The sequence below is a fragment of the Alnus glutinosa genome, chromosome 14 (assembly GCF_958979055.1).
Source record: "Alnus glutinosa chromosome 14, dhAlnGlut1.1, whole genome shotgun sequence".
Lineage (NCBI taxonomy): Eukaryota > Viridiplantae > Streptophyta > Magnoliopsida > Fagales > Betulaceae > Alnus > Alnus glutinosa.
Window position 1 is genome coordinate 18,446,775 of NC_084899.1, and position 25,295 is coordinate 18,472,069.

General features: G+C 35.9%; 3 protein-coding genes across 4 annotated transcripts in view; 2 read left to right on the plus strand and 1 right to left on the minus strand.

Annotated features, from left to right (window-relative positions):
* Positions 1-1,083: 1,083 nt before the first annotated feature.
* LOC133856532 (uncharacterized) lies at positions 1,084-6,227 on the plus strand. Its single transcript, XM_062291584.1, has 8 exons — positions 1,084-1,518; positions 3,179-3,281; positions 3,375-3,461; positions 3,555-3,652; positions 3,741-4,036; positions 4,693-4,927; positions 5,637-5,841; positions 5,991-6,227. The coding sequence occupies exons 2-8, from the start codon at positions 3,189-3,191 to the stop codon at positions 6,114-6,116; spliced, it is 1,140 nt and encodes a 379-aa protein (XP_062147568.1). The 5' UTR covers positions 1,084-1,518; positions 3,179-3,188; the 3' UTR covers positions 6,117-6,227.
* A 6,273-nt stretch (positions 6,228-12,500) lies between these two features.
* Positions 12,501-16,176, plus strand: LOC133857968 (uncharacterized). Of its 2 annotated transcripts, none has more exons than XM_062293362.1 (3): positions 12,501-12,692; positions 14,045-14,281; positions 15,950-16,176. In XM_062293362.1, exons 1-3 carry the CDS (start codon positions 12,675-12,677, stop codon positions 15,995-15,997), a joined length of 303 nt encoding a protein of 100 aa, XP_062149346.1. In that variant the 5' UTR covers positions 12,501-12,674; the 3' UTR covers positions 15,998-16,176. The 2 variants fall into 2 exon arrangements, with proteins under 2 accessions (XP_062149346.1, XP_062149345.1); XM_062293361.1 differs by having other exon boundaries at positions 12,502-12,692; positions 14,042-14,281.
* Positions 16,177-16,708: 532 nt separating this feature from the next.
* LOC133857929 (developmentally-regulated G-protein 3) overlaps positions 16,709-25,295 on the minus strand; it is a 28,511-nt gene continuing 19,924 nt past the window's right edge. Inside the window, exons 7-10 of the mRNA XM_062293319.1 lie at positions 21,026-21,325; positions 19,951-20,142; positions 17,192-17,243; positions 16,709-17,061 (exon numbers count right to left, since the gene is read on the minus strand). Of these exons, the coding sequence (XP_062149303.1) occupies positions 17,011-17,061; positions 17,192-17,243; positions 19,951-20,142; positions 21,026-21,325 (595 nt within the window). The 3' untranslated portion in view covers positions 16,709-17,010. The remainder of the gene's footprint in view (positions 17,062-17,191; positions 17,244-19,950; positions 20,143-21,025; positions 21,326-25,295) is intronic.

Here is a 25,295-nt window from a genome sequence, read left to right on the forward strand (position 1 = left end):
GAGGGTCTCAAAGAGAGATGGAAGAAATTTAGTATTGCTCGAGTTTCTCTCTCTTGAAAAAAAAAATAGGAGAAAATTGAAAAGTCGGTCAATATAATTGGCTTAAATTAAAAATCGCTCCATGTCATATCAAATGAATTCAAAGGTTCATGAAGTATGCTAATAAAACAATTTAGCCCCTGAAATCAAATTTCGTTAAAACATTTGACATATTCCATTAGGTGCCACGTCGGCACCAATAAAAGGACGCCATGTGTAACGCTTAATAAATATTAAATATATAACACTACAAAATTATTTTTTTAAAAAAATGAAAGGGGTGGCTATCTTTTATTGGTACTGACGTAGCACCTAACGAAATCTGTCAAATGTTTTAATGGAATTTGACTTCAATGACTGAATTATTTTTTTAGCATACCCTAGGGACCTTTAAATTTACTTTAGTATGACATGAAGCGATTTATAATTTAGGTCAACTACAAAGATTTATTTTACAATTTTCTACCCAAAAATAGAAGCAGTTTTTGAGTTGTCTTGAGCTTTGATGGATGAGAGCATTTCTTTTTAACTATTTTGGTGAATCAATTTAATGAAAAACATTGAAAAATCACTCTCAACGATCTCACCACTTTAACAAAAAAAATTTGATAAGCGAAAATACTCACCAACTCAGACGAGACATTTTCACTCACCAACTCTATTTCTTCTTTCTTTCTCAGACGATCACAGCACACTTTTTTCTTTCTTTCTTCTCTCATTTTTTTCTCCCATCTCTCACGCACAGCATCCCTGAGCTCGTCACCACAACGTCGTCGACCCCAACGTCACTGTCCAACGAGCCCACGCCGTAACCTTCCCGTCCGTCAAGTCCCACGCCATCTCTCCATCAAGCCTCTTTCCTCTATTTGGATTCCTCTCCGCCCCATCTCAGTGAGCTCTCTCCCCCTCTCTCTCTCTCTCTCTCTGTGTATCAATGTTCATATTTGTTTTGTTTTGGATGTAGACGTAGTTGGCAAGGTTTATATTTATTTTTGTTGCTCATAAATCCAGAAATTTCGAGTTGTTTTGAGCATCAGTTACCACAATGGCTTGTTTTACAATGGACTGGCTCTTCAATCATAATCAACGAATGGGCCTTGGTTTCAGCCCATCAACTAATTGTCCATCCCAGCCCACCACTTTCAGCCCCATCGTCACTTTCCTCCTTTCACCGAAACCCTAATGCACCCCTGCATCATCACGCCTCTTTCGTCTGAACCCTCTCCATCGCGCCTTTTTTACCTGCACCATCACTTCACTCTACACACTTCTACAAATCGCATAAAATTATTTTCGTAGTCGTTTTTGAACAACTTGCTTTGAGCAGAGAATCCCAGTAACGCTTTCCCTTCAACTTCTCCATCGCCCAAAAGAAAGGTTTTTTTTTTTTTTTTTTTTATAGACAAAAGCCTTCAGAGAACTGGGAAGTCACTGAAAAGCTACATAATTTGTTCCGAGAAAACGACTTGTTTCTTCAAGGTACGTGATTTCACACAAACAATGATATTATGTTGGCACTTAGCTTCTGAAAAAACTAGTTTTTCCAAGACATGGCGCTCAATTTAGTGAGCAATCTTTATTTTCGTTGTTAAATCTGGTTTTCGTTTGTTTTCTTGTAATATTTTCTTCTGCACTTTGTTCTGTTTTGTTTGTCTGGAAGATGTTTCATGGATGTAATTTTTTATTATTTTTTCTTGATGATGTTGTTTTGGAGGTCAGATGAAATTGAACTAATGTAAAGAACTTGGTTGTGATAAATGGAGCTAGGCAGGTAAAAAAGTGAAAAAGAAGTGTAGAACTTGGAGTGAATTTATGGGATATGTCATGGTAACAAATGTTGATATGAGATGGGTAGATAGGCGCTTTGGTTGACTCTGTGCGAAACTATGCTGGAATTACTTTTCTGGAATCAGGAGAAATTGAAGATAGACAATGCGTTTCTCTTATGTTAGGCATAAAACTTTTTAGAGGCTAAATGCCAGTATGCCACTGAGGTCCAGCTCAAATTGTGCTTCCTCCATTCTAATAACAAGAAGTTGTGGGTTTATAACTCACCGGATGGGTGTGTAACTCAGCAGATGCCTGTGTAACTTTCTAGAGGCCAATGAGCTCTACCTCAAATGGTACTTCCTCTTAGAGGTGGAGGGTGAAATCGTACGTCCTAGGCTTAGTGGTTGCGGTGTAAGTTACCAACAACAAAAAAACTTGTAGAGTTCTTAGGCTTCAATAATGCATTCTTAGGCTGGAGGAATGCGATTCTGAGGTCATGTTAGTATTCTTGGGATTTAGTATTTGGTATTCATCTGCAAATTATTATTGCTTGTATGGTTATTGTGATAAAATAGTTTATAACCTCTTCTGTTGTTGAAAACAAACTATAATGTTGGACTTTAAATTTGTTTGCACGGTTGCGTTAGAAAAGATTTGACTTTGGATAACCTGAGAAAGAGGCGCATCATAGTGATGGATTGACATTGTATGTGCAAGAAGAGCGGGGAATCTGTTGATCATCTTCTGCTCAACTGCGAAGTGGCTAGAGACTTGTGGGTTTCAATTTTTCGTCTTTTTGGGACAGAGTGGGTCATGCCCCAATTGGTGGTGGAGCTGTTGGCTAGTTGGCGAGGGAAGCTTTGAAGCCATAGGAGGCTGATTCCCCTATGCTTAATGTGGTGTATTCGGAGGAAACGCAATGCTCGAAATTTTGATAATTGTGAGAGATCGGTGATTGAATTAAAAGCTATTATGTTCACACCTCTCTATGTTTGTATGATTGCTTACAATAGTTCTCTCTTTTCTAATTTCCTAGAGTTTTTGGATTTGTGTTCTTTTTCTCCCGAGTTGGGTGTCACTCTTGTATACTCATTGTGTATTTGGGTTGCACCCCCTCTACGCTTTTAAATAAGATTGAATTACTTATTTAAATAATAATAATAATAATGTTGGACTTTAATGTTTGTTGTCATTTCGGTTTTTCAACAATGAGAAACTCACAATACGAATCAAATGCAACTATTACAAAAGGCTTAGATGGTTGTTCTTTGTGATCCTAGTTCTAGGCATGTATGGAACTTATTGTGGCTTCTAAAATTGTTTTTCATAGCATGATATATGACTGTATTAAGTACTGTTTCCATTCTAGTAGTGACGTGATGGGGGCACCTTTCCTGGGCATGCCAGGACCATGGGCCAACAATCATCTTGAACCATCTGATCATTATACAACAAAAATTGGTGGATTGCCTGTAAGTAACTGCAGTTGATCTGCTTGCACAATTTTATATTTGAAGATGTTTATTGAATAACCTCTACTCCTTTTTCCCCTCCCTCCTTAACAGGATTGGCCTCTTCCCGAGGAGGCTTTAAGATCCAATCTGCTTCTTCAGTGTGGCGCATGTGGAAGTAAACTCTGCCTTATTGCACAGGTTTAACATTCTTAAAACTAGCATGTTTTAATCTTGGTTGAGAATGTATTGTTTGAAGTGTGCAAGCACTGGAATTATTTTTTTTCTTCCCAGGTTTATGCTCCTATTTCAAGTAAAAGTTTAGATATTGAAGAGCGTGTTCTTTATGTTTTTGGTTGTGTGATGCCAAAATGTGGGAGCACTCCCCTGAGGTCGTCTTCAATTTCTCCTCCAATCTTTTATAAAATTGCTAGTATACCATATTTCTCTTTTTCTCCTGCTAATACTGGTCGTCTGCAGTTGGCAAGCTCTTCGTGTTCAGAAATCACCCAATGTAGAAGAATCGCATACCAACTCTCGGGAAGTGGTGTCTTCACCTGCACCCTCTGTTTCAGTTTCAAATACCAGCTGGTGGGAGGGTTTCGGTGATGAAAATGGTGCGGACATGGATCTGGAGGAATTGGGTAAAGCACTCTCCGAAGCTGCAACCTTTGCTTCTCATTCCAAGAAACCACAGAGCAATCGCTGTTCTAAGAGTAAAAAGAAGCCCACACCCGTAAGCCCAAGAAGAAGAATGATGGATGCCAACACACCAGGTATGGTTATGAAGTGGAAGAAAACTTAAAACATATGTTTCCCCTTCCGCATTGTGTTGCCTGATTTTCATATCTCATGAGTTGTATGTTATGAGTAGGCCTCTGCCACATCAAGTTTCTACCCATATACTGTAATGTAGCACTATTTTTCATGAGAAAATGCAATTCTCATGCTTGCGGGTTTAAACTCCTCTCCTGTTTTCAAGCTTCAAATCAAATTAATCATTTGACCGGAACAACCATTGCACAAGTAACCATACCACATGGAAAAGAAAAGAACTAACTATGACATAGAGCGATCTGGAAGAAACAAGTTGAATTGGCTTTCTTTATATGGAAGTAAACGATGAACTAGTTTGTGGAATCAAGGTGCATGATATATATGTTTTGCTTGTTATGTGAAATAGAAATGTAAAAAGGTATGTTGTTATACTGCATATGGAATGGTGTCTTAATTTTGTTCTTCATTTAACAAAATGATTCAGTTGTATCTTTTTAAAAATGTCTGTAGCATGACTTTGTTCCCCCCCCCCCCCCCCCCCCCCCCCTTCTTGAACCTAAGTTTTGGTGCAGTTTAGTTTATTTGAGTTTCAAAATTGTTTCTTGGTAGCTTCTTTAAAAATGACACATTTGATTTATGTGTTTGATGATTGCAGTGCTGCCTTGCTTTTATATTTATACTCAGGAAGAACCATCCTCAAGAGATATTACTTCAATGTGCTCAAATTACTCTTCACTTTCCATTAAGGAAAATGGAAGTGATGCCAAGGATGATGTACAAAAAGAAGTTTGGGCGGAGGAACATTATGAATATGATAAAGCTTTGACTGCTGATAGGACTTACCTTAAATTCAAGCGTCGACTGGATGCATACCCAGAGCAATGCTTCAGGTATAAAACCAATTAAATTTAGGACCAGAATCACAGACATGTGATTGTACTGGTAGCTTGGTATGGCTGTTATTTGATGGAGCATTGCTCTATCATTGTTTCGTTCTATAATCTCATTCCACTTGGGCTATGGGTGAAGGGGCCCAGATCACCCCAGCTGGGCGTCTCACAGAAGCACTTACACTTAGGGGCGGTCTATATCAGAGTTGTTGCTCATTATTTAAGAAAGGGGAAAAAAAAAAAAAACAAGGAACTTGTGTTTTCAAGCTTCATTCTACTTTCCACCAGAGTACCATATATGTCTGTTATACCAGTTTATTTCTTGGTTGCTACTGAGTTGAAAAGGCTGGAGAAAGTATCAGTTCTTCAATTGTAGTTATTTTGAGGGTGGTTTGTCACAACGTAAAGTCCAGAAACAGATAACATGTTTGACTATGCAATTATCAACCAAGAAGTGTAATTACAGAAGTCAATAAAACAAGTAACTTCTCCAGCTTCTAGTTTGCCACAAAATGAAAATTGCATACTTATTGATAGTTGTTTCCTGACGCAGCTTTGCGTTTCCAGCATGTGCAATTTTTATGTATATATTAGAGGTGATGCATATATCAATGTAGAATTGGCGAATTGTATCCTCTCTAGACTTTCTTGCCTCTAAACCTTCTATTTGTAGTCTTGATTAGTTTTATTAATATTCTCGCACGCTCAGATACTCATTTGGAGGGAAGCCACTTCTGGCTACGGCAGATGAAGGAGACCCTGGGAGGTGTAGGCTCTGTGGTGGAGCAAGGCACTTTGAAATGCAGCTAATGTCACCGTTGTTATATTTTCTGCACGAAGCAGCTGACGATCGTCAACGACTGTTGCTGCAGAATTGGGACTGGATGACGCTTGTTGTGTATACTTGTTCCAAGGTGACTTTTCAACTCTGCTCTAATTGCTGTAGATTGAGGGTCGCCCACAAAGTCTTGCATATATATATATATATATATATATATATATAATTGGTGTACATTTTAAGCTTGTGTTTTACACTGTTGTTGTTGTCCTTTGTCATTGCTAGAACTGTTCTCAACCATTGGATCAAGAAAATTCCCACACTGGGGGCTGGATTGTGGCGGAGGAGGCTGTTGTGGTACAAAATGAGAAATCCTTGGCTGAGTCATTTCCACGTAACTTTTTCTCGTGATTTGTAATATTAATCTAAAGAGAAAAACACCACACGTCTCACATGCAAGTAAATTCTGCCTAGTCTGAACTGCTTTTATATTAGGAATCACTGAAAGAGTTTTGCTACTGATGTGGGGGGGGGGGGGGGGGGGGGGGGTTATTATTACAGTTTTTTTTTTTTTTTTTTGATAATTTATTGCATAAATTAATGAAGATAATTTTGTTTTCGTTGATTGGAGAAAGTCTTTATAGAGTATGCGCAACAAATGAAGACATAAACATAAACAATTGTCCAATCAGTAAATTCATTCCCTTGTTCTGGCCAAAGCCAAAAACCTGAATTTTGCTTCATTTTTTTTCTGTTCTTTTTCGTCAGAGTGGACAAGAATCAGGTTGAGTTCAGCAAGTTATTGAGATATATTTCCCGTGTCTCAAAATAGATATCATGCTTACTTTTTAGATTGCCTCAAAGTATATAAAACTTTCTAAAAATAGAAGTGTTATTTCTATCTATTTACCTTTTCATCAATAATTGCATGTCACTTGAAATCACATCATCTATTTTGTGATAGAAGGAACATTATATACGTACTGAAAAATACGTTTTTTAGACCCCAACTTTAGCTTCTTCTTTTTTTTAAAAAAAATAATAATAATAATAATTAATCTCAATTTTATTAGCATTTAAAAAAAAAAATTTCTCAATTTTATCATAGTTCAGATTATCAAGACTATCAATTTCAATGACAACACCACAAATATAAATACCAAAATTCAAGAAAGCATAAAATTAATCAACGCAAAGATTTTGGAAAATAAAATTGCTCTGGAGTCCAACCAACACCAAAGGTTTTCACTATAGAATATGTTACAAATTGAATTACTTACAAAACTTTTGTAACTCACAACTCAATTTGCAACCCTGATAAACAAGCTGTTCACCTCTCATCGCAGTGGTTCTAGAACTTTTAATCTTTTTCTATAGAAATTACCTTCACGAATAGGTTTTGTCTGAAACCTTTGTAACTCACAACTCAATTTGCAACCCTAATAAACAAACTGTTCACCTCTCGTCGTAGTGGTTCTAGAACTTTTAACCTTATTCTATAGAAATTACCTTCACGAATAGGTTTTGTCTGCTGCAACCCAAAACTCTGGTGGTTGTAAGCTTTTACGCAGTTTGATCAATGAAAATCAATGAGATGATTAAAATCTATTTAGGCTCAATGGTGTTTAGCAAACTTACCGACCTTTGACATTCAATGATTCAATCCACACTTAGCAAAGTGTGTGTAAAATGCTTGAGGAGGTCCAAAAATCATAGATGCAATTTTCAAATAAAGTGCCATCCTACAAACAATACTTGTTTGACATGTGTGATTGATTATCAGCAATTGAGTTTTAGACTTTAATTTTATGAGTAGGGATTTCAAGGACTCTAATCTCTCTCTCTCTCTCTCTCTCTCTCTCTCTCTCTCTCTCTCTATATATATATATATATATATATATATATATATATATATATATATATATATATATTATTAGTTAGAAGCATATATTATTTTCAGCTAATAAAATTTGGGCCAAAATAACATTTTTCTGTAAATCTACATCGTTCATTGTAATGGATGCGGCGTAGCGGCAATGTATTTTAATGGTTAGCTATCTTATAATAAACAATATGAATTTAAAGAATTACAAGGCTTATAATATTCCAAGTATTGCTTAAGAGAGCTTCTACACATCCTCCCCTCATCCCCCCTTATCACCCTTTTATAATAAAAACCAATTTTTTTAAGGAAAAAGGGATGACAAAGGGGGGATGAGAGTCTCCTCTTTAGCATTTCCCCTCCTCTATAGGCATGAGATTGCAATGAATCCTCGTTCATGGGAGAGAGAGTCTTTTCAAATTACTGTCTTTATTTTTCCTTTTCCTTATTTAAATTTGGACTACAGCCTACAGGGCCTGTGCATACCTTCTTTTTTTTTTTTTTTTTTTTAGTTTATTTAATTATGCACTCTCACACCCATACACCCATAAAAAATTTAAAAAATTTAAAAAAAAAAAAAAAAAAAAGAGAGAGAGAGAGAGGAGAAAGTGTCACTATTAAGCATTAATTAACGTGCATGTCTTTGCCATATCACAAACTCATCGTGATAATCATCATCCTCTATTGATTTAGAGGAATTGTGGACTGAAAAAGTTGGCATCAGAAAATTTGCACTAAACATATTAGGTTTATATGCTCTCAATAGAAAATGTGCTAACGTCAAAATCACGTGAGCATGGCAAATGTTGTACAAATTTTAAAGTATTCGCATGTGCACGAATCGTTTGCAATATAATATTTTACAAGTGTGAAGTCGATCCCACATAGAAATGATCAAAAATTAGGGTTTTGTTTAACTAACCTCATTTTAACCTAATTCCGAAGTGTTGAGGTTTAAACATGCAAAATAACAACTAAGTTAAAGATGATGATAAACTAACTATAAAAAGAACTGAGGTTCAAGAATCTACCGTACCAAATCCAACAACACACACTCTTATTTTCTATTTAAACATTCAAAGAACACTTAAAGCTTTGTATTGTCATTCAAATACTTAAGCACATGTATTCAACTTAGATCACAAAGAGTACTCATTTGAAATCAAATCATCCATTGTACTCATTTAAGGAACAAATCACAATGGATACCCTCTTTCAAATCAACAACTCTATGTACCCGTTGGTTGCAACACATTAAAAGCCCTTCCACTTCAATAAACACACATTCATTTCAAAAGATAAAGCATTAAAGTGAATGGAACTTGAATAACATATTAATAGAACATCAAATGTACAAATAGCATAACAAGAGTGTGAGTATTATCAATTATGAGACTTCATCCTCAACCTTAGTTGAGGGTTTTAGCTTACCATGACTAAAAACACCACAAAAACTTGAAGAAATAACATGAACTTAAAGAAGACTTAAAGAAAAGAGCTACAGAATGTAAAGAGTTTCTAAAGCTAAGCTATTACAGAAGAGAAAATTGCATAAACCTACTGCCCAATTCGTTGGGTTTCTAATGTATAGAGGAGCATTAGGGTTTGAAGATCATGTAGAAAGACTCATCTACTACCCTCTAGGGTTCCTCTCTTACAAGAGACAACCAAAGTCACAAAACCAACGTGCTTTGCTGTGAAAATTAGAGGGAGAAGTGCTTTTGTGAAAAGAAATTATCTTATTGGAGTTCTGGTACAAGTCAGCATTTTTGCCAATTCTGCAGAGTGCGCTCGAGCCCAATAGGCTTGCGCTCGAGCTCACTCGGGCTTGAATGACTTCCTTATGCACATCAAGGTGCTCTGATGGCTATTGAAGGACAGGTGCGCATGCGCTCGGGTTGTGCTCGAGCTCACATGGCTGAAAGGCTCTTTTACAGTGCATTGTTGCGGGCTAATGGCATGATGTGGGTACGTGCACTCGAGCCCAGCATGGCTGCGCTCAAACCCATTACCTTAAAATTTGAATTTTCAGTCTTTTATGCAATTTTGCCTCAAAACCTCCATTTTTCATTTAATGACCTGCAAAAGGCTAAAACATCAAAACTACAAAATACGTCAAAAAATAACAAAGGTAAAGGCCTAATAAGTGCAAATTAAGGAGCCCAAATATACAATATTTGACATTCATCATCAAACATTATAAGAATCTTTGTAAAAATTGTGCAAGGAATAATGTAAAGATTGTTAAGGTGAATTTTTTTTAGTAATAAAAAATGATTGATTTGATTTAAGGTAGAAAGAATTTGCATGGTCTAATATGGAAAAGTCAAAAAGTTTTGTTTTGTATGGTTTTTTTTTTTTTTTTTTTAATTTGAATAATAATAAAAAATGATGGATGTAATATAAAAAGTAAAAGAGTTAGAATGTTTTGAAGTTAGACTTTTTTTGGGATAAGTGAAAATAAGGGAAGGAGAGAGAAGGTGGTTGCCAAACAGACCCAATGTTATGTGCTCGATTTCAAGCCCGTAACATGATTATTTAGAGTAGGTTTCTTCGAGACGGAAATTCAACTCCACAACAAGAAATTTGTTGATAAAAAATCTTCTGAATACTTTATTGATCTCAATTGAGTCTATAAATAAACTTACAAATAAAATAATTAAACAATCACCCTACTCAAATTATAATTAATCCTAATCTTTCAATTAGGGGTACGTAAGTGATAAAATTAGGAGAAATAATTCAAGTAGGGGTAATGATCTTTTTGAGTAGGGTGATTATTTTATCTTGATCAGATTTCACGGCTAATTAAATCAGGTTGTATTTTGTTGCCTTATTATTCGGTTGTTTTTGTCTTTCCTACTCTTTCAAAGCTAGCTGCCCTTCTTCGTTTAAAAGAACAGTTCGTTTGGCAAAAGTTTTTTTTTTTTTTTTTTTTTCTGGCTAAAAAGCAAAAACCTACCCTTATTAAAAAAGAGTTGCAAATGGGCCGGTGCTGATTAGGGCTACAATTTTTTACATAATTTGCAAATGCAATATGAACCTAACACAAAATTAAAGGGTTATGATTTAAGAGTTTGACCCGTTTAATTAAATGAGTTGAATTAAGGTTAACCTAAATATCCTTATATCCATGCTTCGACACAACCCGAATTCAACAAGCAACATAATAACAGATAATTTTTGACATGACCTGTTAACCCAATACAAAACTAAAATGTTAGAATTTAGGGGTTTAATCCGTTTAATCAAACATGCCAGATTATCGTTAATCTATATAGTCTTATATTCATATCTCAACACACATACGAGTGGTCACCCCTAACGCTCAACCATGCCGTGGTCCCTTTACAGAAATTGTCTCTTATTTTCTTGTGTTTTCACTCTCTCTCTCTCAATTCGTAGCTAGAATCTTTGGTTTTTTCTGTTCTCAAAACAAAATAGTAGCAATAACGTGTCTTTGCCGTTTCACAAAATCATCGTGATAATCATCATCCTCCATTGATTTAGAGGAATCTTTGGACTCAAAAAAGTTGGCATCAGAAAATTTGCACTGATATGACATATTAGGTTTACTGTTTACATCATCTTCTCAATAGAAAATATATATGGCAGCGTATTAAAGTCACGTGAGCATGCCAAACATTAGAAGAATATTCTTGGTCAAATTTTAAGCGTATAATAGTCAATTTTTTTGTCTATTTTGTTAGAGATATTATAACGAATTATCTAAGACAAGGTTTTTTTATTTATTTATTTATTTGTAAAGAACTTAAGCTTAGCAATAAGGAAATTGTTAGATAATTTTTATTTTTTCAAAATACTTTAGTAATAAAAACGAATATATAAATAAACTTACAAATAAAATGAGATAAAACTAATCCTATCGAGATAAAATAATTACCCTACTTTACTTCAATTATTTCTCCTAATGAATTATCTATCTCTAATGAATTATGTTGGGCCTGACTGCCCTGCTAGGCCCATCAACCCAAATATACTTGGCCCACTCAACATAGGGCTCAAGCTTAAAACCTATTTAATATATTAAAAAAAAGAACTCACTAAAACAGTCAACTTTATGGCAATAAAAGAAAAGTGTTACACTCACTATTTTTTTTTAAAAAAAAATAATGTATTAATCATGGATGAGATGATTATTTTAGAAAATGTATTACTATCTCATAGAACGATGACATATTACTTAAAAATCAATTTTGTAAAAACCAATTTGAAAAGTAAATCATTTCTCGTAATCAAAAGATTTAGGACTGCCTCGTGGCAAGCATCATGTTCAAGATCTCCTCAGTATAAAATGAACACTCTCTCCAAACAACACAAACTCATGCATTTTAACGCCGCTCCTTAGCTCTCTCACACTCGTAATAAATTAACTTAACTATTAGAGTGTTCTCAGTCCTTAAAGGACCGACAGATTCCAATGATTTCTTTATCTATTTTGTCAGAGTTTCATCGCCGGTCCGACCGAAAAAAAAAAAAAAGAAAGAAAAAAAAAAAAGAAAAAGGAAAGGGTTGGGGGAGGGGGGAAGTTGTAACAAATTATTAATCTTAATCATAATCTTTCAGTTAGGATTACAGGCTAATAAAGCTATTTTTTTGAAACTTAATCAAAAGCTGGCCCTCTCATGCAGTCGTTTAATCAGTGCCCTACCTTTTACAGTTACGAAAGATTCTTTGGCTCTTGGAGACAGCTCAAAGCTAGCAGATTGGCAAATATCCAGCGGCGGCAACGAAGAAAGCATGGAAAGTTAAGAGACAAAGAAAAGCTACACACGTAAACGGCTAAACGCGCCATGAAATGCGTGTTGCTTGGTAGTGGCAGTTGCGTGATTACGTTCAAGTAAGAGGCCCACTCTCGTAAAATCGAAGGCATATATAATGGGATCGGATGGTGTCATCCAGTCAAGCCGACCAATCTCATCGTCCAGTGCTTGTCCAACAGTTGCCCTCATCGGCCCACGCAGGAAAACTAAACAAAGCCTCTTGTTCTCTGTTTGACGAAGCTGATATATACAAATAAATCCCTCCCACTTTTTTTTTTTCTTTGAAGAACTCGGATCGCTCTCATGGAGGATCGTAAGGAGGTGGGTGAGTGTGTGTTTGTGCTGAGTTAAGATGATGAAAGTTTAGTTTTTTTTTGTTTTTTTTTTTGGGTTTTGTTTTGGATGCTGAGATGTTTTGTTCGTTTGATGAGAAAGCAGAGGAAAGTATAAAGCAAGTAATTAATGAAGTAAAAGGGTTTCGTGTTCTTCTAGTTTTGGAAAGGATGCTACGAGTTAAAACACTTAAAACGGATATGTGGATGTTGATGTTTATTCAGTTCTGAGTCGCTAAAAATCCAAATAATTTTAGGCATTTTTTCTGTCTTTCTTTCTTTCATTTTCCTGCGTTTTCCTTGCAAACAAACGGTTCATGATACTTTTTGTTTATTCTAATATCGATATGCATTTAGAAATACATGCACTGATGCACATACACACACATATATGTATGAATTTTTGGATTCTATTTTGGGTTACTCTTATTTTTTTTTTCTCTGTTTAGCTGGATTTTGTTTCAGATGAATATACCTGAAATTAGAAAGAAGTTAGATCTATAAATACTCGTTCAAACGGTCATTTATACTTTTCTTTTGTTCTGGAAATAAATTAAGATATATAAATTCTCATTCAAAGGTTCATTTACTTCTCTTTTGTTCTGGAAAGTTAAATCCCTCTCTTTCTTTTTCTTTTTCTTTTTTTTTTTTTTTTTGTTTCTTTGTTGAAATTATCTTTTGGATTTGTTCAACCTTATGAAACATTCAAACAAGTATTCATTACACTTTTTTCTTTTTAAAAGATGAGAAACAGTCAAAGTTAGCACCTTTATAATTTTCTCTCTCTCTCTCTCTCTGGGTTTGAAATTCCACTTCTTTCATGATCAATTTCATCTCTTTCCAAAGTATATATATTTGGAAGAACAATGTCCAAGACCGGATTTAATTTCACATATCCACCAAACTGACAATTTTGGAAGACAACTAGAAGTTACAATGAAGGTAGAACTGAGATTTTTCCAAACTTATTGTAAGAAGGCAATTCACTGCTTTATTTTGTCTACTTTTGGGCATTGTGCAAGAGGGTCTTCTATATTCACATGTTAAGATCATTTTGAAGAGCATGCATGGCTTAACTTCTTTGTAGATGCTGTGTAGATTTTGTATTTCATGGCTTCTTATCAGGAACTTGATTATTTATTCTTTTCAGTTCAGGCTCATGGAATGTGAGTTGGTAAAGTGATTTTGATATGGGTGATTATGAAAAAGAAGCCTTGATGCTTATTGTTTGGTCAATTGTAATTATTCTGAGGGGGGGGGATTGAATTTTTTTGATGTAATTATGAAAAGGTTTGATCATCTTTTTTTTTTTCTTTTTTTTTCTTTTTTTTTATGCAGAAGAACGCTGCCTGGCTATCAGTGCCACAATACGGGAGCTGGGACCATACAGGACAGGTGCCAGACTACTCTCTGGATTTCTCAAAAATAAGGGAAAATAGGAAGCAGAACAAGAGGGATGTGTCTAGAGCGAGTCTTGGGAACGAGGAAGAGCTGATTGCCTCATCCACCAACACCAGTACCAATGGAAGCAACCCTCAAATTGATCAGCCGTACCATCAGAGCCAGCACTCTCCAACTGTAAGATTCTTGGCCAGTTTTCTTGTGCTTTTATCTCGTGGCATTGTTTAAAGAAGAATGCTAGAGCATCTTCTGGTGTTCTCTTGGAATGATATAGATATAATTTTTTAGATAAAAAATTACATCTATGCCATCCAAAAGGACATAGATGTAATTTTTTAATTACATCTATGCCATTGCAGGAAAACACAGGAGATGTTCTAGCATTTTTTAAATAAGGTTTATCTAGAACAGCTAGATATGTAGTAGTTGGTAGTGCTTTTATCTCGTAGCATTGTTTAAAGAGGAATGCTAGAGCATCTCCTGGTGTTCTCTTGGAATTGTATAGATGTAATTTTTTAATCTAAAAAATTACATCTATGCCATCCAAAAGGACATAGATGTAATTTTTTAATTACATCTATGCCATTGCAGGAAAACATAGGAGATGTTCTAGCATTTTTTAAATAAGGTTTATCTAGAACAGCTAGATATGTAGTAGTTGGTAGTTATAAAGGGGAGAGAGAGAGAGAGAGAGAGCATAATATACAATTACTATGATGGTGGCATGCATGTGGTTGGATGGTGTTGAAATTGCTAAGTCGGTATTAAATACGGTGGCTCAAAACTCAAAATTGGTAATGTCTAGGTAGGAACTTTCTCATAGCCTTTAATATGTGCTTTGATTTTTCCTAGGGGCTTAGAGATTTGAAAATACATAATCAAAATATATATATAGAGAGAGATTAATGCTAGAAATTATATTTTTATCTCACAATTATTTGCCAACATTATAAGATAATTGTAGGAAAAATGTGATTTTTAGCATCTCTCTCTCTCTCTCTCTCTCTCTCTCTATATATATATATATATATATCCTCCCATCCCCCAAAACTTATGTGCATGAAAATTGGTTTTTTTTTTTTTTTTAAATTATGGGAGACCACACCACATAAGCTTAAGAGAGTAATGGGGTGATGTATATCATTACTCGTAGTCTCATATATGTGAGAGAGAGAGAGAGAGAGAGTGATAGGATGGATATTCAAAGACAATATTCCAAGCATTATTATTTACCTTAATTGTGAATGTGCAGTATGATTGTCATTGAGAACTGCTAGTCAAAGAATTTTCTTTCGGTGCCTTTATTTTGTTAATGGTTTAATAAACGAAATTGAGAATCTACTAGGACAAGTCACGAGAATACGGAGAATGAATGTTTATTATAATTGAATACTTAAAAAGTGATTTTGGATGGCATCATAACTCTTTTATCTATAAATATATGTATATATATAGTTTTCTATCCCATCAACGACTTTTGCATGATAGAGATGCGTGGGGTGCACATGCATGCAACTGATTTCAGACATAAAACATCTTCTGTTTGTGCGGGAAAACAGAAATAAACTTGTCTGGTAAAGATGCGTGCTTGATTCTGTGTTGACACGGAAGATAAACAATTTATCTTTCACAAAGGTAATTGTTTTATGTTAGTTCTATGAGAAAGTCAACGAGAACCGTTGGAAAGTAATTTACTTGAGGTAAAGTTTCGTAATTATGGTACGAATCAAAGTAATAATCATGTTTTAAGAAAAAAGCAAGGGTAAACTAATCATTAGTAATTGGTTATTGATATGGTTAATGTAGTTCCAACATTGATTGTTTGTTTTTTTTTTTTTGTTGCAGACAAGGAGGAGCTTTCTCAGCTTCTTCAACTGTTGCGTGAAAGCCTGAGACTTGGGAACGCATAATTATATTGTATTGGAAAATTAATTTATTTTGCTTAAATGTTTTGGTTTCTTACTTATCAAAAAAAAAAAAAAAAAAAAATGTTTTGGTTTCTTCCTGTACGACAGTGATATTGTATTGGGAAATTAATTTATTTTGCTTAAATGTTTTGGTTTTTTTCTGTACTCATCGTCGTTTTCTCTTATGTGAATCGTATTTGTCGCTTATTGCTAGAAAGCAAAACATTTTTGCTCCTTTGAACTTTGGCTATACAATTCATCCATATATGCAACCACACGAGGATTTGACCTAAATGTCATGTCAGATTTTAAATCGTCTTGGGACATGAGTATAAAATTATATAAATTAACTCTAATCTGACCAATTTAATATAATAACATGAAATTCTCAATTCTAACCTATTAATTGTGTTGGACATCACAATTTTTTGGTCGTTTGAAAGGGAAATTTGTTTCAATTGAAAGTTTGGAAAGACCTTGTTAATTAGGTAGTAATTTAAAAGGCATGTAAATTTTTCCTAAGAAAATTCAACAGTTGATTGGGATTGGGATTGTCACATTAGCATTACGGGATAATTATACGATAAAAATGTAAAATATATATAACATTTCTCAATTAAGCATTATAGAATTCAACCCGAAGTTAAAACCTCCAAATGATCTGAAAATTAAAAGCACATAAATGTTCAGACACCAATTTTAGCAAGCTTACTTCAAAGTTGAAACTTCCGTGTAGTCTTTTCTCTAATAGGTTTCGTGCATAGTGTCATACAACCAAGCGGAAGACAATCACCAAAAACAAGCTTGACCTCAAAAAAACAAGCTTAATTACACATCAAGCTCTCTCCCTCTTCTACCTAATCTCCAAATGAAAAAGAGATGACATAGACTGCTTAGATCTAGCATAGCTTGGGATAATATGAAATAAATCTCATAACAAAAGCCTTACTCGATGCTCGAAAATTCTTTCAACCGTTGCTTGCTCTATTGTTCCTACACTCACACCTTTTTGATTATCTGAACAACATCCTCATCCTCAAGCTCATGTTCCTGGCGTGTAAGAAGAACCAGTCATGTATTCAATCAGCAGATGAGATATAAATGAATTAAGGAGAAAAAGAAATTTGCAATTGAGAAAAAAAAAAAGAAGCCCGAGTACACATGAGGGTATTGAGTAAACCTTGCCAACCCTTTGGGGCTTGTGTTTTGCGCTTGATCCCCATACCAAAGCACTGTAAATCAGACAGAGTAAGCCACCATTGAACAGTAAAGATGAGGAAGAAAAACATCAAACCAAAAGAGGACGCTCAACCAAAATCCACAAATCTAATGACTACTATAAATCTCTAATAAGCATATTTCATGTAATTAACCGCTTTAGAAAGGTAATCTAATTGCAGATATGGCCACCTGTCAAGTAGCTTAGGCTGTTATTGCTAATTCTCACAGGATGTCAAGCATGAGATGATTTGTCTTTCCAATAACTAAATCAACAAAATCCAGCTTTAAATATATGATAGAATTAATAATATTGTCAAAGAATTTCAGGCAAATAAAAAAAAAAAAAAAAAAAAAAAAAAAAAAAAAAAAAAAAAAAAAACTCTACTGAATCAGCTACATCAGCTGTGTCTAAGACAAGTCACATTATATATGATGAACGTGGTTTATAGAACATAATCATTCTTATAATTCAGCTAAATTATATGATTAGTTAAAAAAGATATACCAGGAAAGATTATTATATATTTGTCCAAAGTACTTAGCTAATACTGAGCTACAACCAGTAAACAACAGATAGGCTGCATTTGGCAAAAGGAAATTCCGATGAGTGCACATGAATATGACCTAGTTTTTTTTTGTTTTTTTTTAAAGAAAAAAAATAATAACTTGGGAAATTGAGTTTCGAGGGAGAAAACTAAAAAGGAAATGAGATATTTTTGAAGTAGAATAGATGACTACAATAAGAAACTTTATAATAAAAAAAAAAAAATAAGAAAGGCTCAGGTGCTGTAACGTTGAGTGCTCCTTGTGGATTCCGAGTTTAAGAGCTAAGTCCTTGTGGGTTTTGGGTTTAAGGGCTTAGATCATTGTGGGTTTGTTTAAGTTTCTTTTTGTGGGCTGGTTTGGTTCATGTGTATACTCCCTGTATACTTAAGGGCGCCTTACATTTTTTAATAAAACTTTTCTTACTTATCAATAAATAAATAAAAAACAAAAAAATTATAACTGTTAATTTTTGCAATCTTAATGCTACTTTCATTGCATGAGGTGTTCGAGAAGGGCCTTAATGCCTACTTTCATTCCTCTTATCCCCAAAGACCTATCAACTTGGTGAGTAGTATTAATAAAATTTTGGCTAAAGTCCTTGCTACTAGAATGAATCAGGTGCTGGTATCGCTCTTATTGGATAGTCAAAATGCCTTTGTAAGGGTAGACAAATTCTAGACTCAATTCTTATAGGTAATTCGTGTTTGGACAACATGTTGAAATCGAAAAATTCCCAACACTATTTGCAAGCTGGACTTAGAAAAAGCTTACGACAATGTCAACTGGGAGTTCCTCCTATATCTCTTGGTACTAAAATGAGGAAATGGATGTTTACTTGTATCTCCACGGCCCACTTCTCTCTATCTTGATTAATGGTAGTCCACATTGTTTCTTTGGTAGCTCCCAAGGCCTTCACCAAGGAGACATCACCCGCCTTAGTAGGGATGCTCTCTAGAACTATGGTTGGGGGTTATGTATCAAGATTCTCGGTAGACATCCAAAACCCTGCCTCCCTGAAAAATATCCCATCTTTTTGTAGATGGTACGCATATTATGTGTGATGCAAATCGTGTTCAAATCTACAATTTGGGTCACATTTTCATGTATTTGAAGCCTATTTCAGACTTGAAGATCAATCTTCAAAAATCTCAATTAATCGCGATGGGAGAGGTACCACATCCAGAAGAGTTGGCCAATATTCTCAGCTGTAGTATCTCTTCTTTGCCCTTGAAATATTTGGGACTTCCATTGGGTTCTTCTTTTAAGTAAAAAGCTATTTTGAATGGGGTAATTGAGAAAATGGAACGAAATAGATTTACTTGTCTTAGGGTGGTCAGCTAGCTCTAATCAAGCGCACGTTATCCAGTTTACCTACGTACTTCTTGTCCCTTTTTCTTTTACCAGCCAGTATAGCTAGGAGATTGGAGCATCTCAAAAGAGACTTTCTTTGGAATGGACTAGGCAGAGAGCCTAAGTTTCATCTGATGAACTGGAAGACTATCTACTCTTTAGTTCCTAGAGAATGGTTGGGAGTTAAAAATACCACGGTATTCAACAAAGCTTTACTTGATAAATGGCTTTGGAGATTTGTGCAAGAGGAGACTTCTCTTTGGAGATAGGTGATTGTTGAGAAGTATGGGGTCCAGAGTGAGGGTTGGTGGGCTGTCTAACAACATCCTAGAGCTGCTTCATTTATTCATTATTGGAAGACTCAAGGACGAGGATATTCCAAAGAGGCTATCTGAAAAGCTATTCCTGTGTTCTTAATGCGGCGCATTTTGAGAGAATGGAATCAACACCTTTTTGAGGACTACGAGTTCAAAGAGCTCTATTTAAAATCCTCTTTTTTGAGATCTCTCTTAGATTGGGTTGTAGTCTATGTTCTTAATTTCTCATTTTCAAATATTTTAAATCTTATTAACTTCTTAGATTTTAGACACTTGTAGGGTCGTGGTCTCTCCTGTATAATTTTTGTGTACGACGACTTTGTCTTTTTCTTTCAATAAATTATTGTTCATTAGGAAAAAAAAAAATGAGCCGGACGCCTTCAAAGCATCTAATTTATTGTGGCACAAGTACCTAAAATGGATTTCCTATGCTCTCAAATCTTTTGATCCACAGTTTGTAAGAAGTTAAAGCCTATAAAAGCACAAAATTTTGGAGGGCACTTACTACTTAAACTGTTTAAGCATATCCTTGTGAATTCGTTCGCAGAAGTCCTCAACTGTCGTCCTTTTAGATGACAGGATTACAGGGTCCTCATAGTCAGGATTCATCCCTTTAGGCTTCGTGTATATGCGTGTCAAACTTAGATATTCCCATATCTTATCCAGCAGACCATCAAGATTCCATTCCAGGTGAGCACTGCAGATAGCCATGGTAAATCACCCAATAATAATAATAATTAAACAACAACAATAACAATATCAATCACTAAATAAATGAGTTCATAAATGTAATTGAACTAGGAATTGATACAATTTATCGATGCTTTGCAACATGAATTGCAGTACATATTTCTAATTGGAAAAGGCAGTAAATTTGATGTTTGGATACCATGTCCTGAACCTTATTGTGTAAACTGCAACCTACTAATGTTTCCCAGTATAACTTCTATATTATGCTGTTAAATTGGGAAAATTATGGAAAAATGTAATATGCGTAGCAACGTGGTTAACAAAATGGGCAAATTTTGATATGAATACAACATGTCTTCAGACACAAGACAATGCAACAGCTCAGATACTTTTGAATATACACAGTTTTGAGTAGTGTAGTGAAACTGAGAAATTTGATGAGAGAGAGAAGCATTTCTCAACAAATACATGCCCATGAAACTATAGTCAGAGGAACTCGAGCACTGTACTAGAAATGTACTTGAAGACCTGGACATATCTCCCGTACCTTCTAAAAAAGGAAGTGTCCCAAAAAACGAATTTGTATATGTGATGACTCAATCAGAATATCAAGGTACAGGATCATGTCAAAGAGAAAATGTTGTCCAGATACAGTTGAGCATATTTGCCAATGATAACTGAGCCAAATGGCATCTCATCCCCTAACAAAACAAGGGATCATGTGTGAGGTCACATGGGTGTCTAAGTTGTGTATCTATCAAAGAGTATGTTTCAGCAGACCCATGCCAAACTATTGCGTATTATCTTATGCAACACTCAAAAGGGCATTAGAAAAAGGCAAGGAAAGGTCCTAAATGAGGAATAAGTTTCAGTACGGGGAAAAAAAATACCTGACTGGGCAGTAGTGAGGAAGTTTATCCAAAATCTCCAGCTCTTCCAGGGTGATCTGATCGATCTTGTTCACAACATAGATGCAAGGCATATATATCCTACTTCCCTCAATGACATCTATGAGGTCATCAGCAGTTGCATCAAACCTAAGAGTAATATCAGCATTGTGAATTCTGTATTCACTACATATTGCCTTCACAGTTTCAAGGTCTAGATGTGTGTTGGCAACAGTTGAAGTAAAATTGATTCCACCCTTATCTTTCTTCCTGAAAGTCAGATTAGGTGGTTCCTTGTTTAACCTGAATCAAGAAAATAAACAAATAAATAGTTAGCAAAAACAGAATTGGAGAGAGAAAAAAAGGTACAAGGAAGAGAAAAAAAAAAATATAAGAAATCTCTATGATGAAGAAAATAAAGTAATGGATATGCAACTCAAAAGCATGGTGTTACACCTAATGATCCATAGGAAGTAGCAGAGTTCACAAAAGAATAAAGAGAACAGCTTCCATGATCATAAATAAAAAAATTTAATAATCTACAGTATACTGGCATGGAATAATTCAAGATCATTGCTAAAGTCCTTGCTAACCGATTGAGCCTTGTTATGGAGAAGATCATCTCAAAGCCTCATAATGCTTTTGATAAAGGTAGACAAATTCTGGACTTGGTCCTCATTGCCAGTGAATGCTTGGATAGCCGTATCAAGTCCGGTGTGCCTGAGGTGCTTTGCAAGCTGGATATTCAGAAGGCTTTTGACCATATCAAATGGAAGTTTTTATTGTACATGTTGCGTAGATGTGGCTTTGGAGAGAAATGGGTCTCATGGTTAGCTCCCTGCATTTCCTCGGTGCGCTTCTCCGTTTTGGTCAATGGCTCGCCGTCCGGTTTCGTCAGTAGTTACCGTGGGCTTAAACAGGGTGATCCCCTTTCTCCCCTTCTATTTGTAGCGGTCATGGAAGCTTTGAGCAAAATGTTTACTGCTACTGTAGACAAGGGCCTTTTCTCAGGCTTCTCTGTGGCTTCTCTTACTTTTTCTTGAAGCTGTTTCTTGCTTAAAAATTTATCTGGCCAAATCTGTTTTGGTTCCTGTGGGAAATGTGGATAATGTGGTCGAGTTGGCAAACATCTTGGGTTGCGGGACTTCCTCTCTACCCCTGAAGTATCTTGGTATGCCCCTAGGGGATTCTTACAAGGCCAAGTCTGTTTGGGATAGCATTGTGGAAAAGATGGAGCGCCGGTTGGTCAGCTGGAAAATGATGTATTTGTCAAAAGACGGCAAGGTCACCCTTATTAAAAGCACTCTTTCCGATCTGCCTACATAATTCTTGTCTCTCTTCCCCATTCCTGCTTGTGTGGCCAATCCTATTGAGAAGCTTCAATGAGACTTTTTGTGGGGAGGGATAGGCAAAGAATTCAAATATCATCTGGTTAATTGGGCCAAGGTTTGTGCTCCGATCTCTGAGGGTGGGTTGGAGATAAGAAATTTGCGAATGTTTAACCGCGCTCTCCTAGGTAAATGGTTCTGGCGGTATGGGACTGAAAGAGATGCGAGGTGGAGAGTTGTGGTGGACTCCAAATACTGCAATTCTTGGGGTGGGTCGTGCTCTTCTAAGCCGGTAAGAGTCTTTGGGTGGGGGTGTGGAAGTTCATCAGAAGATGTTGGGATTCTTTCTCAAGCTTTACTAGATTTGTTTTGGGGGATGGCTCCATGATTAGCTTTTGGCATGATTTGTGGTGTGGAGACACGGCCCTCAAGGTAGCTTTTCCAACTCTTTTTGGCATTGCTAGAGTGCAGGACGCCTCTGTTGCAGACAACTTAAGAGTTTTTGGGCGGTGCCAACCATTGGAACGTGAGCTTTTCTAGAGAGGCACACGATTGGCAGGTGGATGCTTTTGCTTCTTTTCTCCAGGCGCTACATTTAGTTAGAGTGGGTAGAAACAGAGCAAATAAGTTGTGGTGAGTCCCCTCCAAAAAATGTTTGTTCAATGTCAAGTTTTTCTTTTGCTCCTTGGCCTATTCTTGAGGTAGCCACTTCCCTTGGAAAAGCGTGCGGCACACTCAGGCCCCTTCAAGGGCGGCTTTTTGCGTGGTCAGCGACCCTTGGCAAGATTCTTACCCTGGATAGTCTTAGGAAGCGACATGTTATCGTAATAGACAGATGCTACATGTGTAAAAAGACTGGTGAGTCTGTGGATCTTCTTCTTCTTCTTCACTGCGACGTGGCTTTTGCTTTGCGGAGTTCTCTCTTCAGTCGCTTCGAGTTGTCCTGGGTTATGCCCAGACGGGTTATCGACTTGCTTGCTTGTTGGTGGTCCTCTAGAAGGCCAATAAGTGCTGTGGTGTGGAAACTGGCGCCTATTTGCCTCTTTTGGTGCCTTTGGAGATAAATGAACAATAGAAGCTTTGAGGATTTGGAAAGATCCTAAGAGGAGGTTTCATCCTCTTTCCACCATACGATGTACCTTTGGACTACGACATTTGTGTACCTTTTGTCCTTTAGCTTTGATGTCTTTCTTGATCGTTTTTCTCTTTTTACTTAGGTGTTTCCTTTGTATACTCCGAGTATACTAAGGGGCGCCTTACACTTTCAATGAGATTAGTTTATTACTTATTAAAAAAAAAATTCAAGATACTTCAAGAAATTCCATCAAGGAGTATAGTCCTAGTTACACTATAATTGGTCATAATATCAAGGAAATGTTTGGCACAGCTTCCTGCAATAGAAACTCCTTCTCAGGGATGTGCTTCTAGACAAAAACTTTCCAAGAATGCTTCTTAAGAAAAAGTTATATTTGGAATATCAGGATTCTACAAACATGGAATAGAACGGCTTTTATGTTTTTTTTTTCTTTATGAATATTAATTTATTGATGAAGAAGAAAAGCTTGAGTACACAAAAAGTGTACTAGAGAAGCAACCACCATAATGGGTCGAAAATCTAAAAAATTAACAAAATCTACAAGAGAAGAGGAAGAGAAATTAGAAACAAAAAAGACAGCCCAATCCAAAAGGGAACTCAACAAGGAGGATTTTAGTTGTAACACATTAGACTCGCAATCTTCGAAAGGACAACGTTTGTTTCCCGCATTTCTTGCAAAGACAACACCAATTGACAAAGGTAAGACCCTGACTCCGAAGGTTATCAATCGTAAGAATTTTACCCAAAGATGCCGTCCAAGTGAAGAAAGCAATACAAGATGGAGCCTTCACCTTCCAAATGCTCTTCCAAGGAAAAAGGGAAGACTCTCCATGCTATAAGGAATGGATGGATGAATTAGGTAAAGAAATTGACTGCTTCGATAAAAGTCACTCTCCAAGAAAGAAAGAAAGAAGAAAGGTTCTATATTAGTCTCCCATGATAGCTTCTACAATACACTTCTGGAGATTTACACTGAAATCTAACAACTATTTAAATGGGCCTAACTATTCAATTAACCTAATAATGGAAAATGGGCTGCAATTACAACATAATGTTCAGCCCAACTACCCAAACCACTAGACCTGTTACATATCCCACCCCTACAAGGCTCCTTGTCCACAAGGTGCAGTTTGAATGGATCTGCTTAATCATCCCAATGAGTATTCAGTCAGCCCAAACCATTAACAAAAGAAAAAGGGAAGAAAAAAAAAAGTTTTACTACCAAATTAGCCAATCGATTAGCAAAACATAAGCTTTATTAGAGCACCTGTCTTCCACTCACCTTTCCCATTTCACATGCTTTGTCTGCCACATTCCACTAAATTACAACTCTTTTCCTATTTTCATTTCCACAGTTCTGCCAACAACCATTAACTCTTTGTACCCAGCATCAAAGAAATCATTCGGACAAAATGAAGAACCAATGGTTAAAAGAACTCAAAGTATTTGAGGACAAGATGCCTTTGTGACTTTGATGTTAGTTCTTTCTATAAGGTCCTTGCTTGCAAAGAGAAAGTTTCTTTCCCCCAGAGAAGTATTTGGCGGACCAAAGTTTCCTTGAAAGTGGCTTTTTTTGCTTGGTCGGCGGTGCTAGGGAAGATTCTTACCTTGGATAATCTTAGAAAGAGGCATGTCATTATGATTGATACGTGTTATTTTTGCAAAATGAATGGGGAGTCTATGAACCACCTTCTTCTCTATTGTGAAGTTGCTCGTGCCTTATAGAATGCCATTTTCAGCCGCTTCAGTTTGTCTTCGGTTATGCCTTTTCGAGTGGTCAATTTATTCGCTTGCTGGTGGACGGGTGGTTGATCTCGGAGTGTTGTAGTGTGAAACATGGTTCTTTCTT

Excerpts from the sequence above, each read along its gene's own strand:
- LOC133857968 (XM_062293361.1), top strand. Across the intron at positions 14,282-15,949 it reads AGAGCCAGCACTCTCCAACT|ACAAGGAGGAGCTTTCTCAG; the intron begins GTAAGATTCTTG and ends TTTTTGTTGCAG.
- LOC133856532 (XM_062291584.1), top strand. The coding sequence starts at position 3,189 with ATGGGGGCACCTTTCCTGGGCATGCCAGGACCATGGGCCAACAATCAT. Across the intron at positions 3,282-3,374 it reads CAAAAATTGGTGGATTGCCT|GATTGGCCTCTTCCCGAGGA; the intron begins GTAAGTAACTGC and ends CCTCCTTAACAG. Across the intron at positions 4,037-4,692 it reads GATGGATGCCAACACACCAG|TGCTGCCTTGCTTTTATATT; the intron begins GTATGGTTATGA and ends TGATGATTGCAG.